Source organism: Procambarus clarkii, chromosome 77 (genome assembly GCF_040958095.1).
Source record: "Procambarus clarkii isolate CNS0578487 chromosome 77, FALCON_Pclarkii_2.0, whole genome shotgun sequence".
In the NCBI taxonomy this organism is placed as follows: Eukaryota; Metazoa; Arthropoda; class Malacostraca; order Decapoda; family Cambaridae; genus Procambarus; species Procambarus clarkii.
Window position 1 is genome coordinate 16970361 of NC_091226.1, and position 26245 is coordinate 16996605.

A 26245-nucleotide genomic window follows, 5' to 3' on the forward strand; every position below is an offset into this window, starting at 1 on the left:
TGGAAAGAATTGCGACAGTTTACTCCTAAGTGTCGTGACGTGAGGACTGTGTCGCCGCCTCTCGCCTCCCCCTCACAGTATTGGCTTCACTGGACACGAGATGTCAAGTGCTGGCGTTGGGAGAGAAGTGTATTAAGGTGACGAGGAGTGTGTGGGGAGTGAGGAGCTGCGGGTATACTGTCAGTGGGAGGTGTTGTGTAAGGCAGCTGGTGTTAATGTTGGCTTGTAATGGCTTCTAGCTGAGCGGCGGCTCATCATGTCTGGCAGCCAAGCTGGCTGTCTTAACATAAGAACATTAGAATAAAGGTAACTGCAAAAGGCCTATTGGCTCATACCTTGTAATTGGTTCCACAAATCAATCACTCTGTTACTGAACCAGTATTTACCCAGGTCTTTCTTAAATCTAAACTTGTCCAATTTATACCCATTGTTTCGTGTTGTCTTGTGTTGATACTTTTAATACTCCATTAAATAAGAATAAAGGTAACTGCAAAAGGCCTATTGGCTCATACCTGGTAATTTGTTCCACTAATCAACAACCCTGTTACTGAACCAGTATTTACCCAGGTCTTTCCTAAATCTAAACTTGTCCAATTCATACCCATTGTTTCGTGTTCTGTCTTGTGTTGAGACTTTTAATACTCCATTAAATGAGAACATAAGAATAAAGGTAACTGCAGAAGGCCTATTGACCCATACGTGGTAATTGGTTCCACTAATCAACCACTGTTACTGAACCAGTATTTACCCAAGTCTTTCCTAAATCTAAATCTACTCCTACCTCGTAAAATTCGACATTCTTAGCCCCTGTCAGTTTGGCTTCCGCTCCCATAAGAGTACCAACTATGCAATTATTAGTCTCCTTGATATAATTTACTCAGCCCTTGACAAAAATGAGTTTCCGATTGGACTCTTCATTGACCTGAGAAAGGCCTTTGATACTGTTAATCACAATTACCTCTTACGTAAACTCCATCATTATGGAATCCGAGGCCATACACTGGACTATATCCAATCCTATCTTAGTGATACACCAATGTGTAGTCATCAATAATATAACCTCTCCCCCACTACCAGTAACCGTTGGAGTGCCACAGGGCAGCATCTTGGGACCTCTTCTATTTCTTATATACATCAATGATCTGCCTAATGTGTCTAACATTCTGAAACCTATTTTGTTTGCTGATGATACTACCCTCATCTACTATAACCCCAACTCACATACACTAAATAATGTTGTTAATAATGAACTAAAAAAATAGTCCAGTTATGGATGTCAACCAACAAACTAACACTTAACATAGAAAAGACCTACTACATCTTATTTGGAAGCGAATCTACAAATGCAATTCAGCTTCAGAAAGATAATGTAAACATTAGCAATAAAAATGATGGAAAGTTTCTTGGCATATTCCTAGACAAAAGACTTAACTTCAGTACCCACATACAACACATAACTAAGAAAGTCTCTAAAACAGTTGGTATACTCTCCAAAATCAGATATTATGTACCTAACTCTGCTCTCATCTCTCTATATTATGCACTAATCTATCCCTATCTCAACTATGGTATCTGTGCATGGGTGTTCAACCACTGCAAACCACCTCAAGTCCATCATTACCCAGCAAAAATCTGCTATCAGAATAATAAATTCTGCTTTCAGACAACACTCAGTCCCCTTGTTTAACTCCCTAAACATGCTAAACATAATCTCACTCCACAAATTTTCTTGTCAATTACATTTACAAAACCCTGTTCTTAAATGCAAATCCTTGTCTGAAACTCTTCCTGGACAGATATAACAGGACCCATTATTACCACACCAGAAATAAATCTCTCTTTGATATCCCCAGAGTCAAACTTAATCTGTGTAAACACACTATGCAAATAAAGGGACCCAGTTTATGGAACTCGCTGCCTATTGAATTGAAAAGCTGTCCAACTTTTGCGTCATTCAAAAACAATACTAAAAAGTACCTAATTTCATCTTCATAGTTTTTTACCTTTTGCTTTAAAATTGTACTGTATCTATTGCTACCCAATCTCCCAATCTTTATGTACCCAATCTGAACATCTTTATCATTGTGATCATTGCTGTCTTCTTATATGTGCTGTCAATCTGCTGTATGGTGTCTATTAATCTTGTTTAAATTACCAATCAAGCTGTCAATGTAATCAATCAGAACTTTAATATACCAATGTGCTTTAATATACTTAATAATCTCTCTCATCTTATTTTTTTTCTTGCAATGTATTTATCATTTTATTAATTCTGATAGAATTTACCTACTTAAAATTATCTGTTAGATTAAGGACCTGCCCGAAACGCTGTGCGTACTAGTGGCTTTACAAGATTGTAAATACTGTACTATGCTATGTATTCTCACAAACCCAATGTTCCTTGTATATAAATAAATAAATAAATAGTATATACTGTACAATACAATTTTCAGGAACATGTTGCCTCTGTCCTTTACTCCTCCTTTCACTTATAATTTTGTTGGTTTTTAAGTAACATTTCACAGGCTTTGATTATCACCTTGTAGAAAAAATATTTCTTTTCCATTCCTACTCCCATTTAGACATTGTTTAGCTTCTCTATCTTCCTTTGCAAGGTCTCGTGTAGGTGGGCATTTGATTGTTTGATTTGGATGAGTATCTATATGTACCTGGATTGTACCTAGATAAGTTTCTGGGAGTTCTACTCCCTAAGCTCTGTCCAGTACCAGACTTGGTTTATTAGTTTTATTAAACATGTTGTTGCTTGGGGTAATGTGCAGGCCCACATATCCACTGCAACCTGGTTGGTCCAGCACTTTTTTCAATTGAAGTCAAAGTATTTAGCATGGGCAGAACACGAACAAGGGGTCACTGAAGGAAACTTGGTTCTTAAATGAGCCACAGATACATTAGAAATAATTTTTTTGTGTCAGGGTAGTTACCAAATGGAATCTACTAAGAAGTGATATGTTGAAGGCAGACTCCACACACAGTTTCAAATATAGATATGATAGAGCCCAATAGGCTCAGAAACCTGTACACCAATTACACTTTAGGTTTTACACATTTACACATTACACATTTACAATTACACTTAGGTAATTACCAGTTGAGAGGTAGAACCAAAGAGCTGAAGCTCAACCCCTGCAAGCACAACTAGGTGTGTACTCTTGTTCTTGCAAACTTGTGTATATTTACATTAGCTTGGAGGATAAGGAACTTTTTTTTTTTTTTTTTTTTTACCTCTGATGTTCCTACAGTGTTCTCTGAATGAGCCTGTGGCACCTCTACTCTTTACTGGCTCTATACTTCATTTTCTGCCATATTGACAGCTTATGGCTGCTCAATGCAGCTCCTCAACCATCTCTTGAATCACATTGACCATCACCTGCACCATTTCGGATGTGTCTGCCCTTTTCTGTACTTTCTCCCGCCTGTTCATATTCTGATAGCCCAGGATGGTTGAATACCCTCATGCAATCACATTTACTTTGACTTATGCCTTTTAAAACAAAAAAATTAGGAGGGGGGCCTGATTATGCATAATTTTGTTTCACACTAATTGTTAAATGTTTGATTTCAGAATGAGAAATTACATAAGGACCTAGAAATTGTAGTAAAGATGTCGGTTCGCAGTGGTCGTGTGGTCAAGACGGTGAGGACTCTCAGCCGGCCATCCAATGAGGCAGCTTGTGCCTGCTCCACCTATAATTGTTCAATGGTACGTGGGGGTTTGTTCACAATGCCGAAAACGCTTTGCATATTAGTGGCCCTTTTAATGCAAATTTTCTGTGTAAGCCAATTAATTAAACTGTACTGTGCTAATTAAAAAAAGATCACTGGCAGTCATGGTCTTATGCATGTTGTTTATACAAGTTTATCATTATGGGTATTATTATTGTGTGTGTATAGGGTATACAGTTATTTTTTACAACTGTGTAATATTTAAGTTCTACAATAGTTGGTAATTTAAAAGATTGATTTGATTTATTTCCTTCAGACAAGATTGGATGGTTTTGAGTATTGTAGCCGACATATTCTTGAGGACAAAGGAGCGCCATTTCGACAATGCAATTACATATATGCAAGCACTGGCAAGCGGTGCCTGCGTCCAGCACCAACCAGTGATAGGAAAGAGGGGTGAGTTAAGGCAATTATACAATCTTATTGACAACAGATGTGTGTGTGGTTATCTTGAGATGATTTCGGGGCTTTTCAGTGTCCCCGCGGCCCGATCCTCGACCAGGCCTCCACCCCTAGGAAGCAGCCCATGACAGCTGACTAACACCCAGGTACCTATTTTATAGCTAGGTAACAGGGGCATAGGGTGAAAGAAACTCTGCCCATTGTTTCTCGCCGGCGCCTGGGATCGAACCCAGGACCACAGGATCACAAGTCCAGCGTGCTGTCCGCTCGGCCGACTGGCTCCCCCCCCCCCCCCCCCCCCCCCCGGGTTTTGTCAACATTCTTCAGCCATGTTATTGTGAATCATCTGCAATTTTAAAAAGCTTTTCTCTAATTTATGACTTAAGCATACACACAACAAGCGGTAGCATATGTACAGTATTGACTTGGTTGAAATGAGCAGGAATTGTGTACCTTGGAAAACTGCACTGAGCTCTGGCTCCAACATTGTTTTGACATCAGTGTTAGAAGTATGCAAAATATGCATAAATGTGTACCTTTCATTGAGAAAAGATAAAGATCCATCTTTGATCAGAATGCAGATAATACGTAAAGAACAGTATAAATCCATATTTATCAAGGTGGCAGACTTACGGGGGAAGAGGAGGAACAGTATCTACTTGAGACACGCACACTCGCTGCTCACCAGGGAATCCTTTTCTCTTCCCTGCACTCCTCTACTTTTGTACTGAAGTCAGCACTTTACCCCCATGTGTACCAGTCAAAACACAGGGACCTCGGCAACCTCCCAGAGGACTCGCTAGGCTAGGATTCTATCCCCAGAGGGTGGGAGGTAGCGTGGTAGGTGTTAAGGTGATGTGTGCCCATCTTGGTGACCTGTGTTGCTTTAATACTGATAGTCTTCATATTCTTCCTCCTTACATTGTTGAACCATGAGTGCTGTTCTCCTTTCATCCACTTCCTTCTTGAGATATGATGTGCTGTGTTGCTTGCTCCTTGTCATGAGTCCCATCATCTCGGTTTATCATTGACTGAGTAGTGATGTGAGTATTGATGCAGCAAGAGAGCACATTACTTAAGTGAACCCCACTGATAAAAGTAACTTCTAAAAAGATATTGTTAAGTATTACTGTATTGGGGCAGAGAGCACAGTGGAGTGCAAAACGGCATCCAAAACAACAAAATTGTCCACTATGACACCGGTGGGGCCAGTGGCTGAGTGGACAGCACGCTGAACACGTAATCCTGTGGTCCGAGGTTCGATTTCCCTGTGATCTGGCAGTAAATAGTAGCCCGTAACAGTAAATAGACAGCCCATAATAGCTGTCTAACTCTGGGGGTTAGACAGCTGTTACGGGCTGCTTCCTGGGGGGGGGGGGGGTTAAAAAATATTTGTAGTTAGTAACGGTTGATTGACAGTTGAGAGGCAGGCCGAAAGAGCAGAGCTCAACCCCCACAAGCACTAAGTGAATACAAAGGAACGTATTGCACTTGCTGTTCTACAAAACAATTAAGGATAATGTTCTCTAAGCTTGTAGTTAGGTGGCAGTAATAGAATGTTTAATATAGTTTTGAATGAAAATTAACATTATACCAAGGTGAAGTTTGAAGCGTATTGTTTTGCGTCTAGCAGGTACTGTGGCGATCACTCGAGGCAATCTCTGGTCTCAAGACAGAGAGCAGCACGCAGGAGTCAACCCCGGGAAACCCCAGAGACACTTCTCAATCAATTAAGTCACCATCAGATGGATACACAAACTGCTGGTCAAAATGGTAATTAAACTTGCTGCTTAACTTTGTACTCATAAAAACCTCTTGCTTAACCCTTAGATATGGATATGGATATTCACCCACGTATGCCCAGGTATACAAAACGTGTAAAAAAAATATATATATTTTCTTTGTAGAATGATAAATTTGGATGTAAAATGTAAGGAAAAGTTTAAATGTAAATATCTACATAATTACTTGTTGAGCTGTAGAAGGTTGGTGGGTGATGCGCCAAGCTGAATCTGTAAGCACTAAATCTGGTGTCGTACTAGTACTGCAATGTGTAGCAGAGGACTCCAGAGTTGACCTTGGCTGTTTCTATGATTGTTTCTTCACTTTCTAGCTCATTCACAATCATATTTGTATTGAATAGCTAGATTTATGTACATGTAAATTACAAAAACAGATTGAGTACATTACTAACTACACTGTTTAAGGATAATGTATTTAGTCCTTCAATTACTGTAATACATTGTATAAGATTAGTATTTTATTCTTTGATTCCGTTGTTTCGTATTTTCCATTAGAGCTCCCGTTGATTTCATGTAACATCAGTATTGCATAGAATATTACAGGAAATGACATCATTTATGTATGTTACTATTTACAGCCATTCCTGACCCTGCAAGTGTGACTGGTGTTGCCTCGGCCTCCCTGGAATATGCAAGCGAGACGGACAGTGAAGAGGAATTAGCCGCACTTCCCCACGACTCCCTTCCTCGACGTGAGGCTGATAGCGAGTTAGACTCTGCAGATTCTGATGCCGACCCCCTTGAACATGCACAAGTGTTTACTACTGAGGAAATAACAAGAATATATCTGGAGAAACTTCAGAGATTAAAGGTGGGTGTGCTCTGAAGATTTACTGATGTAAAATGTGTGCTTTCTGCACATTTACTGTAAATGAAGGTGTGATGCCCCTTATTAAAGCAGTCATGGCACAGTCAGAATGGTCTCCAAATTTCACCTTTTACAGCTTGTAATAATTGCCATTAAGCTATTACAGTATAAGTAAAGCACATCAATTAATATTTCTCAAAATACTATTTGATGCGAGCTTGAAAGGTTATATAATACTGGTACATACATCTTTCCCACTTATGTCATTTGCAATGGGGGTGTCATTTTAATTAACCTCTACCCTCAATAATGACTGATAGGAGGAGGAAGCTGTCTAAAATGTTTCAGTAACAACTCAGGTTATTCTGTAAATTATGAGTGGATAACAGTTCTGTGGTAACATGAGGAGGAAATGTATCAAGCATTGAATGATCAATTTCAAAGCTTATGCAAAGTATTGGATTAACAGCGCCAGATATACCATGGATTTTGGAGCATAACAGTAATATTTAGATTTAATAGACGACACCAAAAAATTGCTCATGGATTTCGGCAGAAACCAGACTGTAGGACCAGATAATGTATCACCATTGGTGCTGAGAGAATGTGCTCATGACTTAAAGCTATCCATTAAGGTTTATTTAAGAATGTTTGCAAACAAGAACACTAGCAGTCTCATGGAAAATGACATATTTCATTCATATTTATAAAAACATCCAACAGAGAAGAAGCACTAAATTATATACTGCCTTTATTGACCAGTGTAGTAGCCAAAATACTTTTAAAGGCAACAAAACTAAATAGTGGAAAATTATTGAAGGAACGCTATAACAATTCAACCTGTCATCCAAAAATTCTAGTACTTACTACAGCTATGGGTTATATATCGAGATGATTTCGGGGCTTTAGTGTCCCCGCGGCCCGGTCCTCGACCAGGCCTCCACCCCCAGGAAGCAGCCCGTGACAGCTGACTAACACCCAGGTACCTATTTACTGCTAGGTAACAGGGGCATAGGGTGAAAGAAACTCTGCCCATTGTTTCTCGCCGGCGCCTGGGATCGAACCCAGGACCACAGGATCACAAGTCCAGCGTGCTGTCCGCTCGGCCGACCGGCTCCCTACAATTTTGTATGTTCCTCTATTTTTGTATGGGTAGAACATACAAAAATGGATTGTTGTACTGCCCCCCAAAAAATCACGATTTGTACTGTTAATTTCATAAGACACGAGAAAGAAAACGGCAACTAAATCTAAATTTTATTAGACCTAGATTATATTACATGTACTGAATTAGCCTCAGATGGTATGTTTTACGCTTAGGGTTACTTACCTATGCCCAGGATAGGTTAGGTTGTATAGGTAATGTTCCAGTGCTTGCATGCCTTTTGTGGTATTCCAGTAGTATGAAATGTGATTTTGTTTGTGTAAAACAGTATATTTTTGTGCATTCCACCAATAGTTGCTATAAGTAATTTTTTTTTATTTTTAAGTGGGTTGCATAAATTTTGTTTTTATGGCAGCAAGACCATGGCTCTTGAACTTTCTATAATTATAATGATCCCAGATTGTGCCAGAGAAATGGTAGGGTTGGCTGAATCTCTTCGGTCCCATGAGAAGCATTCAGTGAAGTCCTACGTGTGAGATTGCTCTGATATTTCGAACACATTGAATGCATAACAAGATTCTTACCTTTGAACAAGGAGATAACAGCTAGGAAGTTGTAGAGATGTCTTTGATATCTTTGACTTCCCATACTTAGCTAAGGCTTCATGTTCTGTTCAGTATTTTCCACCTTGGAAAGAATTTGGCTTGAACAGGTAGTTACATGTTCATTTCTGTCAGTAGTTTGCTAAAGCACAGTTGAAAAACCAATATTACCTGTATTTATGATAAAATTGGAGTTTTAGAGAAATAAAGTACAGTACTGTCATTTTTATGTATTGACATGGAAGACAGTTTCACCTGTTTTTTTTAAACCTTTCTCAATCTGCTACCTGTAAAAACGTATGACTGAAAAATGCAAGATAACCATTAATTTTGAATAATTGCTGGTAAAACTAGCAAGCAAGGTTGGTTCTGTGGCACCATGTGATCTGCCTTGGAATTAATTTGAATGATTAAAATGGTTAGTCTGTAGCACTGAGAGACAAATGTTATAATACTGTATTGTCCAGAAGTGCATTAACCCTGATGTAATTCTGTTTTGTTTATCTGGAAAGCGTAGCTCCATTTATACCATTGTGAATGCCATACGCACTCAACATTTGTGAATCAATTTGTTTAAGTGATGAAGGTGCAATCTGACAGGACAGTACTACCTTGAGGTTACCTTGAGGTGCTTCCGGGGCTTAGCGTCCCCGCGGCCCGGTCGTCGACCAGGCCTCCTGGTTGCTGGACTAATCAACCAGGCTGTTAGACGCGGCTGCTCGCAGCCTGACTGGTAAAACTGGCAAGCAAGGTCCAATACTAGTCCACATTAGGTCTAATACTAATACTAGTCCACATTAGGTCTAATACTAATACTAGTCCACATTAGGTCTAATACTAATACTAGTCCACATTAGGTCTAATACTAATACTAGTCCACATTAGGTTAATAGCTGGTGTGATGCTACACACAAGGTGTTGTGAAGGGCTAGGTAACACTGGTGGTGCTGATGCTTCAGTGCTGTTATGTTGCAGGCTGTTAGCATAGAGGTGATGGGTTGGTTGCTATGAAGAGGGCATTATACACAAGATGGACAGCAGGAAGCAGTAGCTTGGTACCTGGCTTGAGAGAGTGACGAGGAGCGGGAAAGGTTGCAGAACAAGGCATTGCTTGTTGAGGTAGGCTTCTTGTGGAGGCTGGCTTGTATTATTTGGGTAACTGTAAGGTACACGGGAAAATGATATTCCTCGATGTGTTTTCATTTTATTTATGGAATATCTTAGTACACCTTGGAGCACCCCACTTCTGGTTGTGTATATAGTTGGCCACTTCCAGAGGAAGGCTGTGTGCTTCATGAATCTGGTTGACCAAGCCTTGTGTGCAGGGTGGGTATGGAGTTCTGTTGATTGTTTCACTCTCTGGCCCACTGTAAAAGGGGGTTAGGTTGCCGAGCACAACCTTTAATAATAGAGATCTAAGGGCTCAGCAGTGAAGCTCATTCAATAAATTGCTTAACAATAATTTTGGTTTGAAATAATGTTGAAAACGGACAAAATAGTATTTTAAGTATTTTATATAAAACTGAAGTGTGCAGGCATGAAACATCCACCAGTTGACTGCCTTTCAGTAATGTTTCTTCCTGCTTACTCTGTATTGGCCAGTCATTACATCATGACACACATACAGTTACTTACTCTTTCACCCCCAATACCATCACCACTACTGACACCACCATCACCACCCGTGTTTTAGAACTTCCTTAATATGTTGTGTGTGGTCATATGAATGTTTGATATTCACCATGGCAAGTGTATGATAGTGAAGATGGAATGGAGAAGAAGAGATCAAAAGGAAGTATCATTTGGACACCTGCACATATCAGAATATATGTTCCCTGATCACAGGAAACTAAAAAAAAATTGTATGTAGTTTTGGCTATGGTGGAGAGAGAGAATATCGTGATGTCACTGGTTTATGATCACTCATCATGATCGTGGTCACTAAATCCTGAATATGAATAAGGTTCACATTCATTTTCTAAATGAACATATGACCCATTGCATGATGTGCAGAGGTGAGAAACTGCAACTTTGTGTTGTGGCTGTTTCTCACTTTTGAAATGGCAGGATCTAAAATGTAAAGGGACAACGACGTTTCGGTCCGTCCTGGACCATTCTCAAGTCGATGTTCGACTTGAGAATGGTCCAGGACGGACCGAAACGTCGTCGTCCCTTCACATTCTAGTGTGTGGTCTGGTCATCATACTTTAGCCACGTTATTGTGACTCATCGCTTGCTACCCAATGTTGCTGTGTTAGTACTGAGGCCCTCACACCAAGGAGGCATCTGTTTACTGAACACCTGATGAAGAGGATGTGAGACTGTGTACCTGCAGGAACTTTAAATCTGGCCTGCTTGATGGGGTTCTGTGAGTTCTACTCTCCAAGCCCGGCCCGAGGCCATATTTAACCTGTGAGAGCTTGGTCCACCAGGCTGTTGCTTGGAGCGGCCCGCAGGCCCACATATCCACCACAGCCCGGTTGGTCCGACACTTCTTGAAGAAAACTATCTAGTGTTCTCTTGAAGATGTCCACGGTTGTTCCTGAAACTGTCCCCTGGTTGCTGTGTGCATGTGATGAAGCAACCATTATCGCTATGTGCAGTTGAAGGCTTAAAGTGCAGGTATCATCATATGTTGATCCCCCAGGGGTATTGCAGTTTTTATATCTAGGTTATTATTCCCCATTTTTTATAGAAATTATATATATATATATATATATAGTTATAATACATCTATGTTGATGTAAGAGCGTTAACCTAGACTCATGAAAAAGTATGCCTATTGTTTTTAATTGCTTATAATGGAATGAGGTTATATACTAGTGGCCTGCAATTATCATCAAATCACAATTTGGTTGTTTCTGCCAGTGTTTGAATCTCCACATTTCTGGATGACATTCCCAGACATAATGGCAAGCATCTTCCTTTGAGCTGGGCTGGCAACAGATTTAATTTCAATGTGGATGTATATTTTACATTGTATGCCTATATACAGTACTCCATTACTGTTTTTGTCATTTATGTTTACATAGAGTAATTCTGTATACTGTATTGTGTAAACTCAAGTGAAAGTGAGCATGTAATTCCTTAAACTTGAACATCACAGCTCTTATACCTGCATGACTAGTCAGCAAATTGCTTCTCCGGCAGTCCAGACCCAACGACTCGCCCATCTGGCTTCCTACGATGTGCACTAAAAATATAAACACGTAGATTTTTTTGCTGTGAAACATGTTGAAGTTGAAGGCCTTTTCGAGACATCCCTGGTGTTTTGAAAGAACATTGCAGAATGCTGTTGATGAAATAGTGTAATTACCTAGCCGGTTGGCTGAGCGGACAGCACGCTGGACTTGTGATCCTGAGGTCCTGGGTTCGATCCCAGGCGCCGGAGAGAAACAATGGGCAGAGTTTCTTTCACCCTATGCCCCTGTTATCTAGCAGTAAAATAGGTACCTGGGGGTGGAGGCCTGGTCGAGGACTGGGCCGTGGGGACACTAAAAAGCCCCGAAATCATCTCAAGATAACCTAAGTGTAGTTACAGGATGAGAGCTACACTCGCTGTGTCCCGTCTTCCCAGCATTGTCATATAAAGTTTTGAAACTACTAACAGTTTTGACCACCGCCACCTCACTTAGCTTGTTCCAACTGTCTACCACTTTGTTTGGAAAAGAAAACTTTCTTTTAATATACTGTACTCAAGGTGTGGATGGGAGTCAACGAACTGTTACCAAGCCAGTATAAACACCATCACCACCACACTTGTGCTTCTAGGCATCCAATCCAGCAGCTACATTATTGGTCTTCAGCGTCTGCCTGACCAAAGACTGAGCAGTCAAACAACAAAGTGTGTTCATCATTTCTGAGTAAATGACTTTGCAAACTATAGCCCCAATACGAGCAGTAAATCAAGGAAACATCAGTGAAAGTTGTATCATTGCCTGTATACTGTAATAAAAGTTTTTTCTTTCCAATAATATACAGTATTTAAAAAATTATGAATATTCTCGGTGTAAATTGTAAAGCCTGCCGAGTTGTGGTTGAAAGTGAGGGGGGGGGGAGGAAGGAAGGAATTATCAAGGGAAAGTGCCAAGCCATTACGACTATATAGCACTGGGAAGGGGTCAGGATAAGGATTTGGGATGGGATGGGATGGGACGGGGCAGGGAAGGAATGGTGCCCCCAACCACTTGGACGGTCGGGATTGAACGCCGATCTGCATGAAGCGAGACCGTCGCTCTACCGTCCAGCCCAAGTGGTTGGGAGAGGGGGGGGGGAGCTAGATTCAATGGCTGTGCCCCCTGTTTACACGAGACAGCTTCCTGGTGCATGAGGGTCCCCAAAATTTGTTTTTTAAGTATGGTTAAAATAAGTTTGAGCATCACAATGACGTATGTGGAGTAAGGTCAAGTTTTAGGTCAATATGTTTGTCAGAATTGGTCTGAAGTAATGTTTTTTGTTTAATAGTAAACTGTACAGTACATTTAACAACTTCTATCCCTTATTAGGTGCAAATGTGCCTACATTGTTTAATATTTATTTTGTTAATAATGTCACTAGTGAAGAATAAATCCAAGTAAGGTGAACAAAGCCACGAAACCAACCCGCAAATTCAAGAATGACTAATAATAGGTGTTCTGTCTTTTTGCTAATGTGTTTATTTAGTATATTTGTTATTTATATACTTACACAATTTTCTTCTTCTGCAGTCCATGTATATAGGAGAGTATAAAAGGCTTGCCCACATCTTACGAGAGAGCAGGAGAAAATATCTACAGGCAATACGTTTAGAGAAGGAAAGCATGGGTAAGTTTTTATCGTTGTGTTCCGCTCCTATCATACGTTGTAGCTATATGGTTTTGGGGTAGGTTTTTTTTTTTGTTTAATTAAAGAGTATGGTTTACTAAATTAAAAAGTTATCAAGAATTATTCATGACTTGCCTAATTGTTGAATCATCAAATTAGCATAGGAGTTAACTGACCAGCAAGTATTAGAAATATCCTGGAACAATATTGCACTTCTTTAAGATCAAAATATTGTCGTGCAAGAAGTGCCAAACCAACTGGATTGTAGTTATCTTGAGATGATTTCGGGGCTTTAGTGTCCCCGCGGCCCGGTCCTCGACCAGGCCTCCACCCCCAGGAAGCAGCCCGTGACAGCTGACTAACTCCCAGGTACCTATTTACTGCTAGGTAACAGGGGCATTCAGGGTGAAAGAAACTTTGCCCATTTGTTTCTGCCTCGTGCGGGAATCGAACCCGTGCCACAGAATTACGAGTCCTGCGCGCTATCCACCAGGCTACGAGGCCCCATCCACCAGGCTACGAGGCCCCGTAGTGGACATGTGGGCCTGTGGGTCACTAAGCAAATCTGTTGGAGCAATCTCTCATTAGTCAAGCCTGACTCCAGGCTGGGCTTTGGGAGAACTACTACTCCAAGAACCCACTCTAGGTACAATCCTGGTACATGAGGGTTAACTAACCATAGCCGGTTGGCCGAGCGGACAGCACGCTGGACTTGTGATCCTGTGGTCCCGGGTTCGATCCCAGGTGCCGGCGAGAAACAATGGGCAGAGTTTCTTTCACCCTATGCCCCTGTTACCTAGCAGTAAAATAGGTGCCTGGGTGTTAGTTAGCTGTCACGGGCTGCTTCCTGGGGGTGGAGGCCTGGTCGAGGACCGGGCCACGGGGACACTAAAATGCCCCGAAATCATCTCAAGATAACCTCAAGATACAGCAAGGGGTGGTATTTCATAAAGCCCTTGTGACACATTAGTATATTCTGAGAACCTCATCATAGATGCCATATGCTTTAGGCTGCTCAAATGTAGCACAACCCCAACAAATAATGCATCCCTACACTTGACCCACCAATTGGCAATAAGCAGCCATTTGTATTGTTGGGGAGGACCTAGTCAGCCAGCTCAGCCACCTTGCCTTATCTTTCCTGGCAATGATTTTGGGGCTCAACATTCCCGAGGACCGGTACTCGACCAGGCCTCCTGGTTGCTGGACTGGTCAGCCTGGCCTCCTGGTTGTTGAACTGGTCAGCCTGGCCTCCTGGTTGTTGGACTGGTCAACCAGGCCTCCTGGTTGTTGGACTGGTCAGCCAGGCCTCCTGGTTGCTGGACTGGTCAACCAGGCTGTTGGATGTGGCTGCTCACAGCCTGACATATGAATCACAACCTGATTGATCAGGTATCCTATGGGGGTGCTTATCAAGTTCTCTTGAACACTGTGAGGGGTCGGCCAGTATGCCACGAACACGCACCATGATTTACCATACAAGATTATGAAGTTTTACTTCCAGCTAATGGGATTTTTAATAAACTAGAATTATATTTACCTGTTAGATTTGTTTAAATCTAAATACTGTAATAAGTAACCTCAGTTTCAGTGTCTGACTTGTGGTTAAAAATACATTACTTATTATCCTCACATGCATTACAAAAACTTTAAATTTAATTTTAAATTTTCTGTGGATTTGTCTGGAATAAACATTGACAATTGCATGGCATATGGAAATTTAAATACAGTAGTGTCGTTTTTAAACTCATAATGTGTTAATGTCATTTAGTTGCTATTTTAGCATATTTTGCAATAGCTAAATATGTAATAGGTGCTAATTATAAACATTTTACCTCTAGCAGAATTGAGAATATTAAGAAATTGAAGTGAATTACATTCTAAGGCAATTTGTTTTTGTCAATCCTCAGTTAGTATACATGCTCAGCCTAAAACTACCCCAGAAGAGAGAGCAGCATATAATCAGCTGAGAGCTATGAATCGGTATCACAAGCACCTCGGGACACATTCGCTCCTTTATCGGCAGCAGCTCGAACGTCGTCTCCAGGTGTGTAACTTTACCTTGTTTCTGTCGTGGGTAGTTCTGACCTACTTATGCAACATACATCCTGGTGAAAGGTAGGAGCATGGGTGTCAAGAATTGTTCTGGTGCTAGTTGTGAGTTAAAAGATTTGCTGGGGGTTCAGATAAAAAATTAACCATTTTAGTTAATTATACAGATACCTCTAGCTATGCTAGTACGTTTGGAACGTTAATTTGGTAAACTATGCTGCATTAAACGTGATTTATTGGAGTTAGGGATTCGTTGCAACCAGAAATGCCTTCTGGAGCATCTCCAGAAGGGCTTCCATTAGCCCACTTTAGGTTAATGGACAAGCATTCAATAATGATTAGCCTTTCTAATCAAGTGTTGTGAGAAAGCTTATTTTGTCAAGATAAAAATACATTGCTTCCTTAGTTTTTCTTTCGTCTAATCTGGCTCCCATCTACAAAAAATCATTAAAAATATGATTGGAGCCATATTAAGGGAGTTACCCTTCATATCTTAATATTTTCCATGCTCTATGGGCTAATTTCAGTGAGCAAAATTGTAATTTCAACAAATCATATGAAAGAATCTACCAAGAGAACCTGTCTGCAATGCGCTTACACCACATCTAGCATATTTCCCTTGCCCTAGCCTCAAAACCTCACTCTCAAAGGAAGGAGGTCATGCACACACAAAAATTAACAAAATCCCAACATTTTTGTTACGTGATTATTAATTTTTTTTTTTTAAATGTAAGAAAACAAAAACATATAGATGTGTACATTTCTACTGGTTAAGGGAGCTGTGAAGGGCTGCAAGAGCTGTACTGTCCAACTTCAGAATCGCTTTTAACACTTTCGCGTCTCCGGCGTGCGCGCCCCTTGGGGTGGGCCAAGCATTTCAAGTGAGTGTCCACCCACACTAAAATATGTATACTCTTTTCAGTTTTCTCTTATCAATGTTCGTGTTACATCATTCATTTTGATATCAAATTGCTCGCAGTAGAATTCTCTAAAAGGATATATCCATATAAGGTCAAAAAACCCCGCTTGCCACCCGCAGCAGACCCGAAAATCGGCCAACCATTACCCATGAGCACTTAACCCGCACTAAAATGAGTGTACGGTACTCTTTTTTTTCAGTTTTCTTATGTCAATTTATTGTGTTACATCGCTCATTTTGGTATCAAATTGTTTGCAATAGAATTCTCTGAAGGGATATATGCATATAAGATACAAATAAACAGGCGCGCTACCTGCAGCAAAGTAGAAATAGGTTTAAGTTTTCTTAAGTAGAAATAGGTTTCAACCCATAACTTCACCCTGTTAATATTTTGAAAGACTGACTGGGGAATATATTAATCTTCCGTACAAATCCTGCATGTGCTAGATGCCACATTCAGCATTAGTAATTAATTTGTGTAGACATAATGGAATAATGGTGATAGGTTCTATCCCTTTTTAGGAATATGCAACCACTGGAATGCTCTTTTGAGATATATATATATATATATATATATATATATATATATATATATATATATATATATGTGTGTGTGTGTGTGTGTGTGTGTGTGTGTGTGTGTGTGTGTGTGTGTGTGTGTGTGTGTGTGTGTGTGTGTGTGTGTGTGTGTGTGTGTGTGTGTGTGTCTCTATATATATATATATATATATATATATATATATATATATATATATATATATATATATATATATAGAGAGAGAGAGAGACACACACACACACACACACACACACACACACACACACACACACACACACACAAAAGAGTTGTTACATTCTTGTACAGCCACTAGTACGCGTAGCGTTTTGGGCAGGTCCCTGGAATATGATCCCCGCCGCGAAGAATCCTTGTTACAACCAAGTACACATTTTACTGTCGAGTTAAACAGAGGCTACAGTTAAGAATTTGCGCCCAGTAAATCCTCCCTGGCCAGGATACGAACCCATGACAAAGCGTTCGCGGAACGCCCTTGGAATATTTTGTCTCATGTTTTCTGTTCAACAATGGTACTGGTGTACTCATTACTGTCAAATAAATTCTGAGGTGATCTTTTTGTTATTTTTTTTCTCATTATCTCTTTTCAGGTGACCGAGGGAGTGAACTACAAGCCAGGAGCAAGTGTTGGCTGCGTTAAATGTGTGTACAGTGAGGGATCATGGCGTTGTGGGGAAAAATCTGTTCCTCTGTCAAAGTATTGTTCAAAACATATTTTACATGTAAGTCTATACATAATAGTAGTTTCTGATTAGCAAAAAGAAAGAATGTATAAATTACAGTATGTAATTTACATACTGTAATGTAATTACAGTATGAGGCTTTGTTCTTCGGCACAAAGCCTCAACACCGAGTATCTTGGAGACACCCCAGATCCAAGCACTGGCACCAGCTTGACCTGATTCTTACCAGGCGTGCAAGTCTACCCAGCGTCAAGATTACGCGTAGCTACCAGAGTGCTGTCTGTGACACCGACCACTCCCTGGTATGTAGCAGGGTCAAGATGCAACCAAAGAAGATTTATCACTCGAAAAAGGCGGGCAGACCTCGCATCGACACCACCAAGACCCGCAACCAGGACAAGGTGGAAGATTTTGCACACGTGCTCGAGGAAGCTCTCCCTGGCCCAGCTGGGGTCACTGCCTGTAAAAGATGGGAGCACTTCAGAGACGCTGTGTTCAACGCTGCCATTTCCACCTTTGGCAAGAAGACCAGCAGGTCGGCAGACTGGTTCGAGGCTCACTCGGAAGAGATGACACCTGTAATCGAAGAGAAGAGAAACGCCTTGGCAGCCTACAAAGCCTGCCCAAGTCGGCGCAACTTACAGATCCTTCGGGCCGTCCGCTGCAAAGTGCAGCAGAGCGCCAGGCGATGTGCCAACAACTATTGGCTCCAGCTCTGCTCCCAGATACAGACTGCAGCGGATACAGGCAATGTAAGGGGAATGTATGACGGCATCAAGCAGGCCCTCAGCCCAATCCAGAGGAAGACCGCTCCTCTGAAATCTGCCACTGGCGAGGTGATTCAGGACCAGACACTGCAGCTGAAGCGCTGGGTCGAGCACTACTCTGAGCTATACGCCAGGGACAATGTGGTCACCGAAGATGCCCTGAGCGCCATTGAGTGTCTGCCTGTGTTAATGGAGCTCGACAGTGAACCGACCCTGGAAGAACTCAGCGATGCCCTAGACTCCCTTGCTTCTGGTAAAGCTCCTGGCAAAGATGGCATTCCTGCTGAGACCTTGAAGTGCTGCAGAGGTAGCCTGCTCATGGAGCTGCACGAAATTCTCTGCCTCTGCTGGGAAGAAGGAGAGGTGCCACAGGACATGAGGGATGCCAACATCGTCACACTGTATAAGAATAAAGGTGACAGGGGCGACTGCAACAACTACCGTGGAATCTCCCTCCTCAGTATTGTCGGAAAGCTGTTTGCTCGAGTCGCATTGAAGAGGCTCCAAGTACTTGCAGAGAGAGTTTATCCAGAATCACAATGTGGATTCAGAGCTGGCAGGTCCACCATCGACATGGTCTTTTCCCTCAGACAACTGCAGGAGAAATGCAGGGAACAGAAGCAGCCACTCTTTGTAGCCTTCATAGATCTGACGAAGGCCTTCGACCTCGTCAGCAGGGATGGCCTGTTCAAGATCCTCCCCAAGATCGGATGCCCACCCAGGCTCCTCAGCATCATCAGATCTTTCCCTGAGAACATGAGGGGCACCGTGGTCTTTGATGGCCTAACATCAGGCGCCTTTGACATCCGAAGTGGAGTAAAGCAGGGCTGCGTACTGGCTCCAACCCTATTCGGGATTTTCTTCGCAGTTATGCTGCGGCACGCCTTCGGATCTGTCACGGAAGGCATTTACCTCCGGACCAGGTCAGATGGAAAGCTCTTTAACCTCGCCAGGCTGAGAGCCAAGACAAAGGTTCGGCTGAGGTGTCTGCGCGACTTCCTCTTTGCCGACGACGCAGCAGTCACTGCCCACTCAGCTGAAGACCTCCAATGGCTCATAACCCGCTTCAGCGAGGCCTCTCAGGCTTTCGGACTCACCATCAGTCTGAAGAAAACACAAGTCATGGGACAAGGAGTGGACTCCCCACCTGACATCGGCATCTCTGATTCCAAACTGGAAGTTGTTCACGACTTCGTGTACCTGGGCTCCACAATCTCTGACTCCCTCTCTCTTGATACGGAGCTAAACAAACGCATCGGTAAGGCATCTACTACCATGTCCAAACTGACAAAGAGAGTGTGGGCCAACAATAGGCTAACTGAGTATACTAAGATTCAGGTTTACAGAGCCTGTGTCCTGAGCACTCTCCTTTATGGCAGTGAGTCTTGGACACTCCGCGCCCGTCAGGAAAGACGGCTGAATGCCTACCACATGCGCTGCCTTCGACACATCTTGGACATCACCTGGCAGGACAAGGTGACAAACAACAACGTCTTGGGGAGAGCAAGAATCACCAGCATGTACACAATGCTGAAACAGAGACGAATGCGCTGGCTCGGGCACGTTGTGCGAATGGGCGACGGCAGGATCCCCAAGGATCTCCTGTATGGAGAGCTGAGGCAGGGAAAGCGTCCAGTAGGCAAGCCCCAGCTACGGTACAAAGACGTATGCAAAAGGGACCTGAAAGCCATGGACGTCGATCTTGCTATATGGGAGACACTGGCTGCAGACCGTTCAGCCTGGAGGCAGTCTGTTCAACGAGGTCTCTCCAAGTTCGAGGAGTCACTTGCCAAGGAATCGGAGGCAAAGAGACAGAGAAGGAAAGCCGGTAACCAGGAAGACAGACCAGAATCGGACTTCGTTTGTGCTCGGTGTGGGATGGACTGCCACTCTCGGATTGGCCTCATCAGTCACACCAGACGCTGCACCAGGATTGACAACTAGGGCGCAACTCCATAGTCTCCCGAGACTGAAGGATGCCTACTACTGCACTGTACATTTGGTAGGGTAAAGTTGCCAGTATCTGGCCTTTTAATGCAAGTTATTGGTGCTCAAATCAGATTTAAAAATATAAATAATACTTTCAAGGAAACACTGATCGTATATACAGTATCACACAAAGTGTTTATGTATACATTGACACAGTTCGAAGATACAGTGTCCCAAACTTTTAAAATGGGTTGCATTTTGAGAAACATGTTTGCAGATTGGTCATTTGTAAATTGGATCCAGATGTTATCTTGAGATGATTTTGATTTGAGATGATTTTGGGGCTTTTTAGTGTCCCCGCGGCCCGGTCCTCGACCAGGCTTCCACCCCCAGGAAGCAGCCCGTGACAGCTGACTAACACCCAGGTACCTATTTTACTGCTAGGTAACAGGGGCATAGGGTGAAAGAAACTCTGCCCATTGTTTCTCGCCGGCGCCTGGGATCAAACCCAGGCCCACAGGATCACAAGTCCAGTGTGCTGTCCGCTCTGCCGACCGGCTCCCATGCTGTGAATGGAGGGCAATTGTGTACCTGAACCACCAAAAAAGAACGTAACAAAAATATAGGTGGACAGTTACATTAATAGACTTTGTATTTACATTGAATAATGGGAAATACAAATTATCCAGCTTATCTGACTTTATGAAGAGTGAAGAAGTCTAATTACTAGAGAAAGAGGCAGTAGATGATAATGATGATTCATGAATGGCAAAAATTGGTGGGCCACCTTCAGTTTCATTGGCTACTGTAAATTGTAGAAATTTTAGTCTTGCTCTTGAAAATATAGGGGCATCTCCAAATTTCATTAAGCAAAACTGCAGAAGATACCATTTATACAGTTGTTTTTCCTATATTCTATGCAAACAATCTGAGCAAATTCTTCAAGTTTGACCTGTTATATTGAATATATATCGGCAGCATATATGTGTAAAAAGATTTTGCCATCATTGTTTTTCACCCCTGCACCTAGTGCACTAGAAATTATAGACACCTATAGATACGGAGATGGGCAGGTGTATCATTATTATTCCCACTACCATAAGTTCACTACAGCACACTGTAATAAGTGGTTTGGGCAGCTTGAAAGAATGGATGATGGTAGACTGGCAGAGAGATTACTCGAGTAAGTTGGAGTGTAGACAGTAGATGGACATGGTCGGTGAGGAAGCAGAGTATAGATATCGCACATGATACCATGAGGGACAAGGCTGGTTGGAAGTGGTGTGCAATGAATTGCCGTTCACAAAAAGCACAGTGTATATCTAGTCTAATGAAGTAGTGGGTTGTGACTGATGAGGCATTTCATGATGCCTCATGAAATGTTTTATTAACATCTATAACCTATATTCTGTGGGGGGATGATTGGCTCCCTAAAGCTATCTTGTCAAGATTATTCATACTAAAAGTCACCACATCAATCACAGAAGTGATTGATGATTGAGAAGAAAGTGACATTTGCTATATCATTTTCATACTTTTTTTTTCTCTGCGTGGATGTGTGTGTGTGTGTAAATAAACAAACATGAATAAATGTGTGTGTATATATGTAAAAATAAATGTGTGTGCAAACATTATGTAATGAACAAGCATTCATTTGTTTTGCTGAAATTTATAATTTTACTTTATATTTAATATTTTTCTAATTTTATATTAGGCATTTTATAAGAACTATTGGAGCATATTTATGATATGGAAGATAAAAATGGCAAGATCTGCATTTTATGAGTTAACGCATTATTAGGATGCAGTTTCATGGAGTACTTTATGGGGATTTTAATCTTGCAGGATCCTAATCAAGTGTTGTTTGGAGCGTGTGGTGTGAGGAGATGTGGCGACGACCAGTGTTCTGTGCCAGTGATGTGCCTGCCTTATACAACCACTTGTATCTATCATACTCCCATACCAGATCCTTTGGTTAGTATCAACATTCTCAATCTCTCTCACCAAAAATTTTATTTATATATATATATTTATATTTTGATTGTGTGTATTTACTATTTGTATCGGCAGAATTGAGCTATTAGCTCTTGGACCCCCGCCTTTCTAACCAATTGAATTTTCCTGTATTATGTCTAAGTATATATATTTCTCTTATACACATGTGCACACGCACACACATGGGACAGGAGTCATTGCTGTAAACAACCGATGGTTAGATAGGTGGGATCCTAGTGTCAATGCTCGATCCTGCCAGTACAAATAAGTGAGTACACATTCCCAGGAAGCAGCCCATAGCAGCTGTCTAACTCCCAGGTACCTATTTATTGTTGAGTGAACAGGAGCATTAGGGTGAAAGAAACTACCCATTTGTGTGTGTGTGTGTGTACTCGCCTATTTGTGCCTGCAGGATCGCGCTCTAGCTCATGGACTCTGCTTTTCTAGCCATTGGTTGTCTAATGCAATGACTACTGGCCTATTTCTCTATCATACAGTACCTGTTTTTAAAGTTATGAATGGAGTTAGCCTCTACAATACACGTTAGCCTTGTGTGTGTATGTGTGTGTAATTACCTAGGTGGAGTTACAGGATGTGAGCTATGCTCGTGGTGTCCCGTCTTCTCAGTACTCTTTGTCGTATAACACTTTGAAACTACTGGCGGTTTTGGCCTCCACCACCACCTCACTTACCTTGTTCCAACCATCTACTATGTTTGCAAAAGAAAATGTTTTAATGTTTTTTTGGCACCTTTGTTTCCTTCTTAGCTTGAATCTGTCCTCTTGTTCGTGAATGTTGCTTGTTTCAGGAATTCTTGCTTGTCAATTTGGTCATTTCCTGTAAGAATTTTATATGTGGTGATCATATCATCTATTTTTTTCTATCTTCTAGTTTTGGTGTGTTTAATGTCTGTAGCCTCTCCTGTAGCATACTGCTGCATCTTTTCCAGTTTCTTTGTGCTTAAGATTTGGGAACTCTACAACTGCTGCATATTCCAGTTTTGGTCTTAAAAAAGTCATGAACAGTTTCTTTAGTGTTTCACCATCCATATAATTAAAAGCAAGTGTGAAGTTGGAAAGCGATGCATACACTCCTCTTACAATGTTCTTTGTGTCCCTCTGGCGACAGAGGAACACAAAGGAACACTTACTATACAAAACCACCCCTAGGGCTCGTTCTTTATTAGAGTTCTAAACACCATATTTTATAGGCCGTGTGTATAGACATACACACACGCACGTGCTAAAGTTGATATTCTGATGATAATAGTTGATCTTTTACAGGCAGTGAGCTTAGCAGCGGTGGAGGACACTGAGAGCAGCAGTGTAGACACGGGTGCAGAAGAGCTCAGTATTCAGAGTTGTGCTAGTCAGCTGCCCCCTCCTGGACCCCAGGAGATTATTGATCTCTCTGAGAGTCACAGCTTTATTGTGACAGAGTTGCCTCCTGAAAATGTCATGGAAGGTGATGGCGAGGAAACTGATGACCCACTTCCTGTAAATACTAAAGAATAAATTAATAAGTGGATAATGGATGTGTAGAAGATGGATAATGATGTGTAAGTGAGGTTGAGCCGACATTGATAATGTTGGTCCAGCATTGTGGATGTATCTTCTTGAGATTATCTTGAGATGATTTTGGGGCTTTTCTTAGTGTCCCCGCGGCCCGGTCCTCGACCAGGCCTCCACCCCCAGGAAGCAGCCCGTGACAGCTGACTAACACCCGGGTACCTGTTTTACTGCTAGGTAACAGGGGCATAGGGTGAAAGAAACTCTGCCCATTGTTTCTCGCTGGCGCCTGGGATCAAACCCAGGACCACAGGATCACAAGTCCAACGTGCTGTTCGCTCGGCCGACTGGCTCCCATAAAGTTGTGCTGTGGCGCAATCTGTGCAATATATCCTTGGTGAAACCGAGACAAATTCATTTCAATGACTTGCGTCTTACATAGTTTGGAAGCCATTTTTGGTCAAATTCATTTATTTTAGGGTTCCTTAAAAAACAATAATGCATATATAGCACAAATATGACCAAAATCAGTTGGTAATTAATTGTAAATACAGTACCTCTACAAAATTTTAAGGGACAATTATATTGGCACAGTTATCAAATGCTAAAATACAAAGTAATAACATTGCTTCCAATTAAAAAACTAATACTTGCCTATTGTCTATAAGACTTTTGGTTAGGAATATCTACAAAACAATGAAACTGTCATTTATATAGATTTTTATTAATTTTCTAAAATCACATTCATTGCTTCATGGTAATATGGCATATATATTCTGCTCAGTGTTACATTGATTACATCTGTGTATAGAGTTTAATATCTACAAGCTGTAAATTAGTGTCTATAGATAAATGTTATTCTTGTATCACTGACCAGCTTTGATGGTCATTCCTCATTTTTCAAAATGCCAGCACAGCTTTGGAAAAAAAAAGATAAAAATATTGTTACCCTTTAGTGCCTGTAATTATCCTTCACATAACATTCTAAACCTGGGAATTTTACTTTTATGTGCATTATCTACATAATTTATGGTTTGCTTATCTTCACGCGGTCACCTGTCCCTCAATAGAATTCTTGGTGACTCGGATACTTTTGATATCGTTTGCCTTATGCGTTTTTGTTCTCGTATTGGCATCTTTGGTGATATTTAGCGCCCTCTGATTATTCAGCACTTTGATGGTGCTACATAGCCTTCCTGGCTTGGTGCCTTCTTTTGATAATTACTTAATTGCATGCTTATCTTCAGTGGAAGGTGCGTTGACGCAGTGAGGGGTGGCGCTTATGTGCCGCCCGCAATTTGGGGGGTAACTCCTGTGTACTGTGGCAGTGCACGTTCAAAATACATGATGGCCGTGTATGGAGACCTGCGTATGCTCTTATGTTCTTACATTTGAGAGTTAAGCCTACCCAATGGTTGTGTCCCTGGGTGGGGGGGGGTTGGGAAGTAACACTTGTATGGTGTGGAGATGGGGGCAGTTACCTTGCATTGATTCTGGGTGTCAGGTTCCTGCTGCCCAGTTCTGACCAGGCCTCTTGGTTAATGGTCTGGTCAACCAGAATGTTGGATGCAGCTGCTCACAGCCTGGTTGATAGGTATTATTTGAAGGTGTCTATCAAGTTCTGTCTTGAATGCTGCGAGGGGTCAGCCAGTTATACCTCTTATGTGTAGTGGAAGCGTGCTAAACAGCCTTGGGCCTCTGATAATAGAGTTTTCTCTCTCTCTCAGCATACTTACTGCATCTCTGCTTTTCAACAAAGGTATTATGGACATCCTGCCATACCTTCTGGTTTCTGGTGATGTTATTTCTGTGTGCAGTTTTGGGACAAGTCCCTCTAGTATTTTCCATGTGTAAATTATGTAGCTTTCCCACCTGCGCTCTAGACAATACAGATTTAGGCATTTTAGTCAGTCCCAGTAATTTAGATGGTTTATGAGTGGATTTTAGCAGTAAAGGATCTATGCAAGCACTAGATTTGAATGGGGCTGTTACTGTGCAACAATATTCCATTCTAGAGAGCACTGATGTCTTGAAAATTATCATTGGTACGGCATCTCTTGCTTGAAAGCGTCTTGTTATCCAACTTGTCATTTTTCTTGTAGTTGTGACTGACTTTATTGTATTTTTTAAAGGCAAGATCTGACATTATTACACCTAAATGCTTTACATTTCACATTTTATAGTATGATTTGACTGCATTTTGTATGTAGTTTTTTATATTTTAATTTTCTCTATGGTGCAGGAGCTAGAACTTATCTATATTAAGTACCATATTATTTTCTGTGGCCCATTGAAAAACCTGATTTACATGAGTTTGGAAGTTTGCTGTGTCCTCTATGTTGTCTGTTCTCATAAAAATCTTTGTCATCTGCAAAGGAGGACATTGTTCTGTGGTTTGTGTCCATGTCCGATAGAATGAGAGTACAGGAGCAAGCACAGTACCCTGGGGGACTGAGCTCTTCTCAGTTGATGGTCCAGATTTTGCTTTGTTGACTTATTACATGCTGGGTTCTGTTAGTTTTGAAATTGTAGATCCACATGCCTATTTTACT

At 41.5% G+C, this 26245-nt stretch overlaps 1 protein-coding gene across 5 annotated transcripts; it reads left to right on the plus strand.

Annotated features, from left to right (window-relative positions):
- On the plus strand, positions 1 to 24646 carry dgt1 (dim gamma-tubulin 1). 5 transcript variants are annotated; one of them, XM_045729211.2, is made up of 10 exons: positions 1 to 137; positions 3584 to 3721; positions 4001 to 4140; positions 5777 to 5919; positions 6527 to 6759; positions 13170 to 13266; positions 15177 to 15313; positions 17402 to 17533; positions 22036 to 22164; positions 23469 to 24646. In XM_045729211.2, exons 2-10 carry the CDS (start codon positions 3623 to 3625, stop codon positions 23697 to 23699), a joined length of 1341 nt encoding a protein of 446 aa, XP_045585167.1. In that variant the 5' UTR covers positions 1 to 137; positions 3584 to 3622; the 3' UTR covers positions 23700 to 24646. The 5 variants fall into 5 exon arrangements, 4 of the variants coding, with proteins under 4 accessions (XP_045585167.1, XP_069170051.1, XP_045585168.1 ...); XM_069313950.1 differs by having other exon boundaries at positions 5780 to 5919; XM_045729212.2 differs by having other exon boundaries at positions 14 to 306; positions 5780 to 5919.
- Positions 24647 to 26245: the final 1599 nt, after the last annotated feature.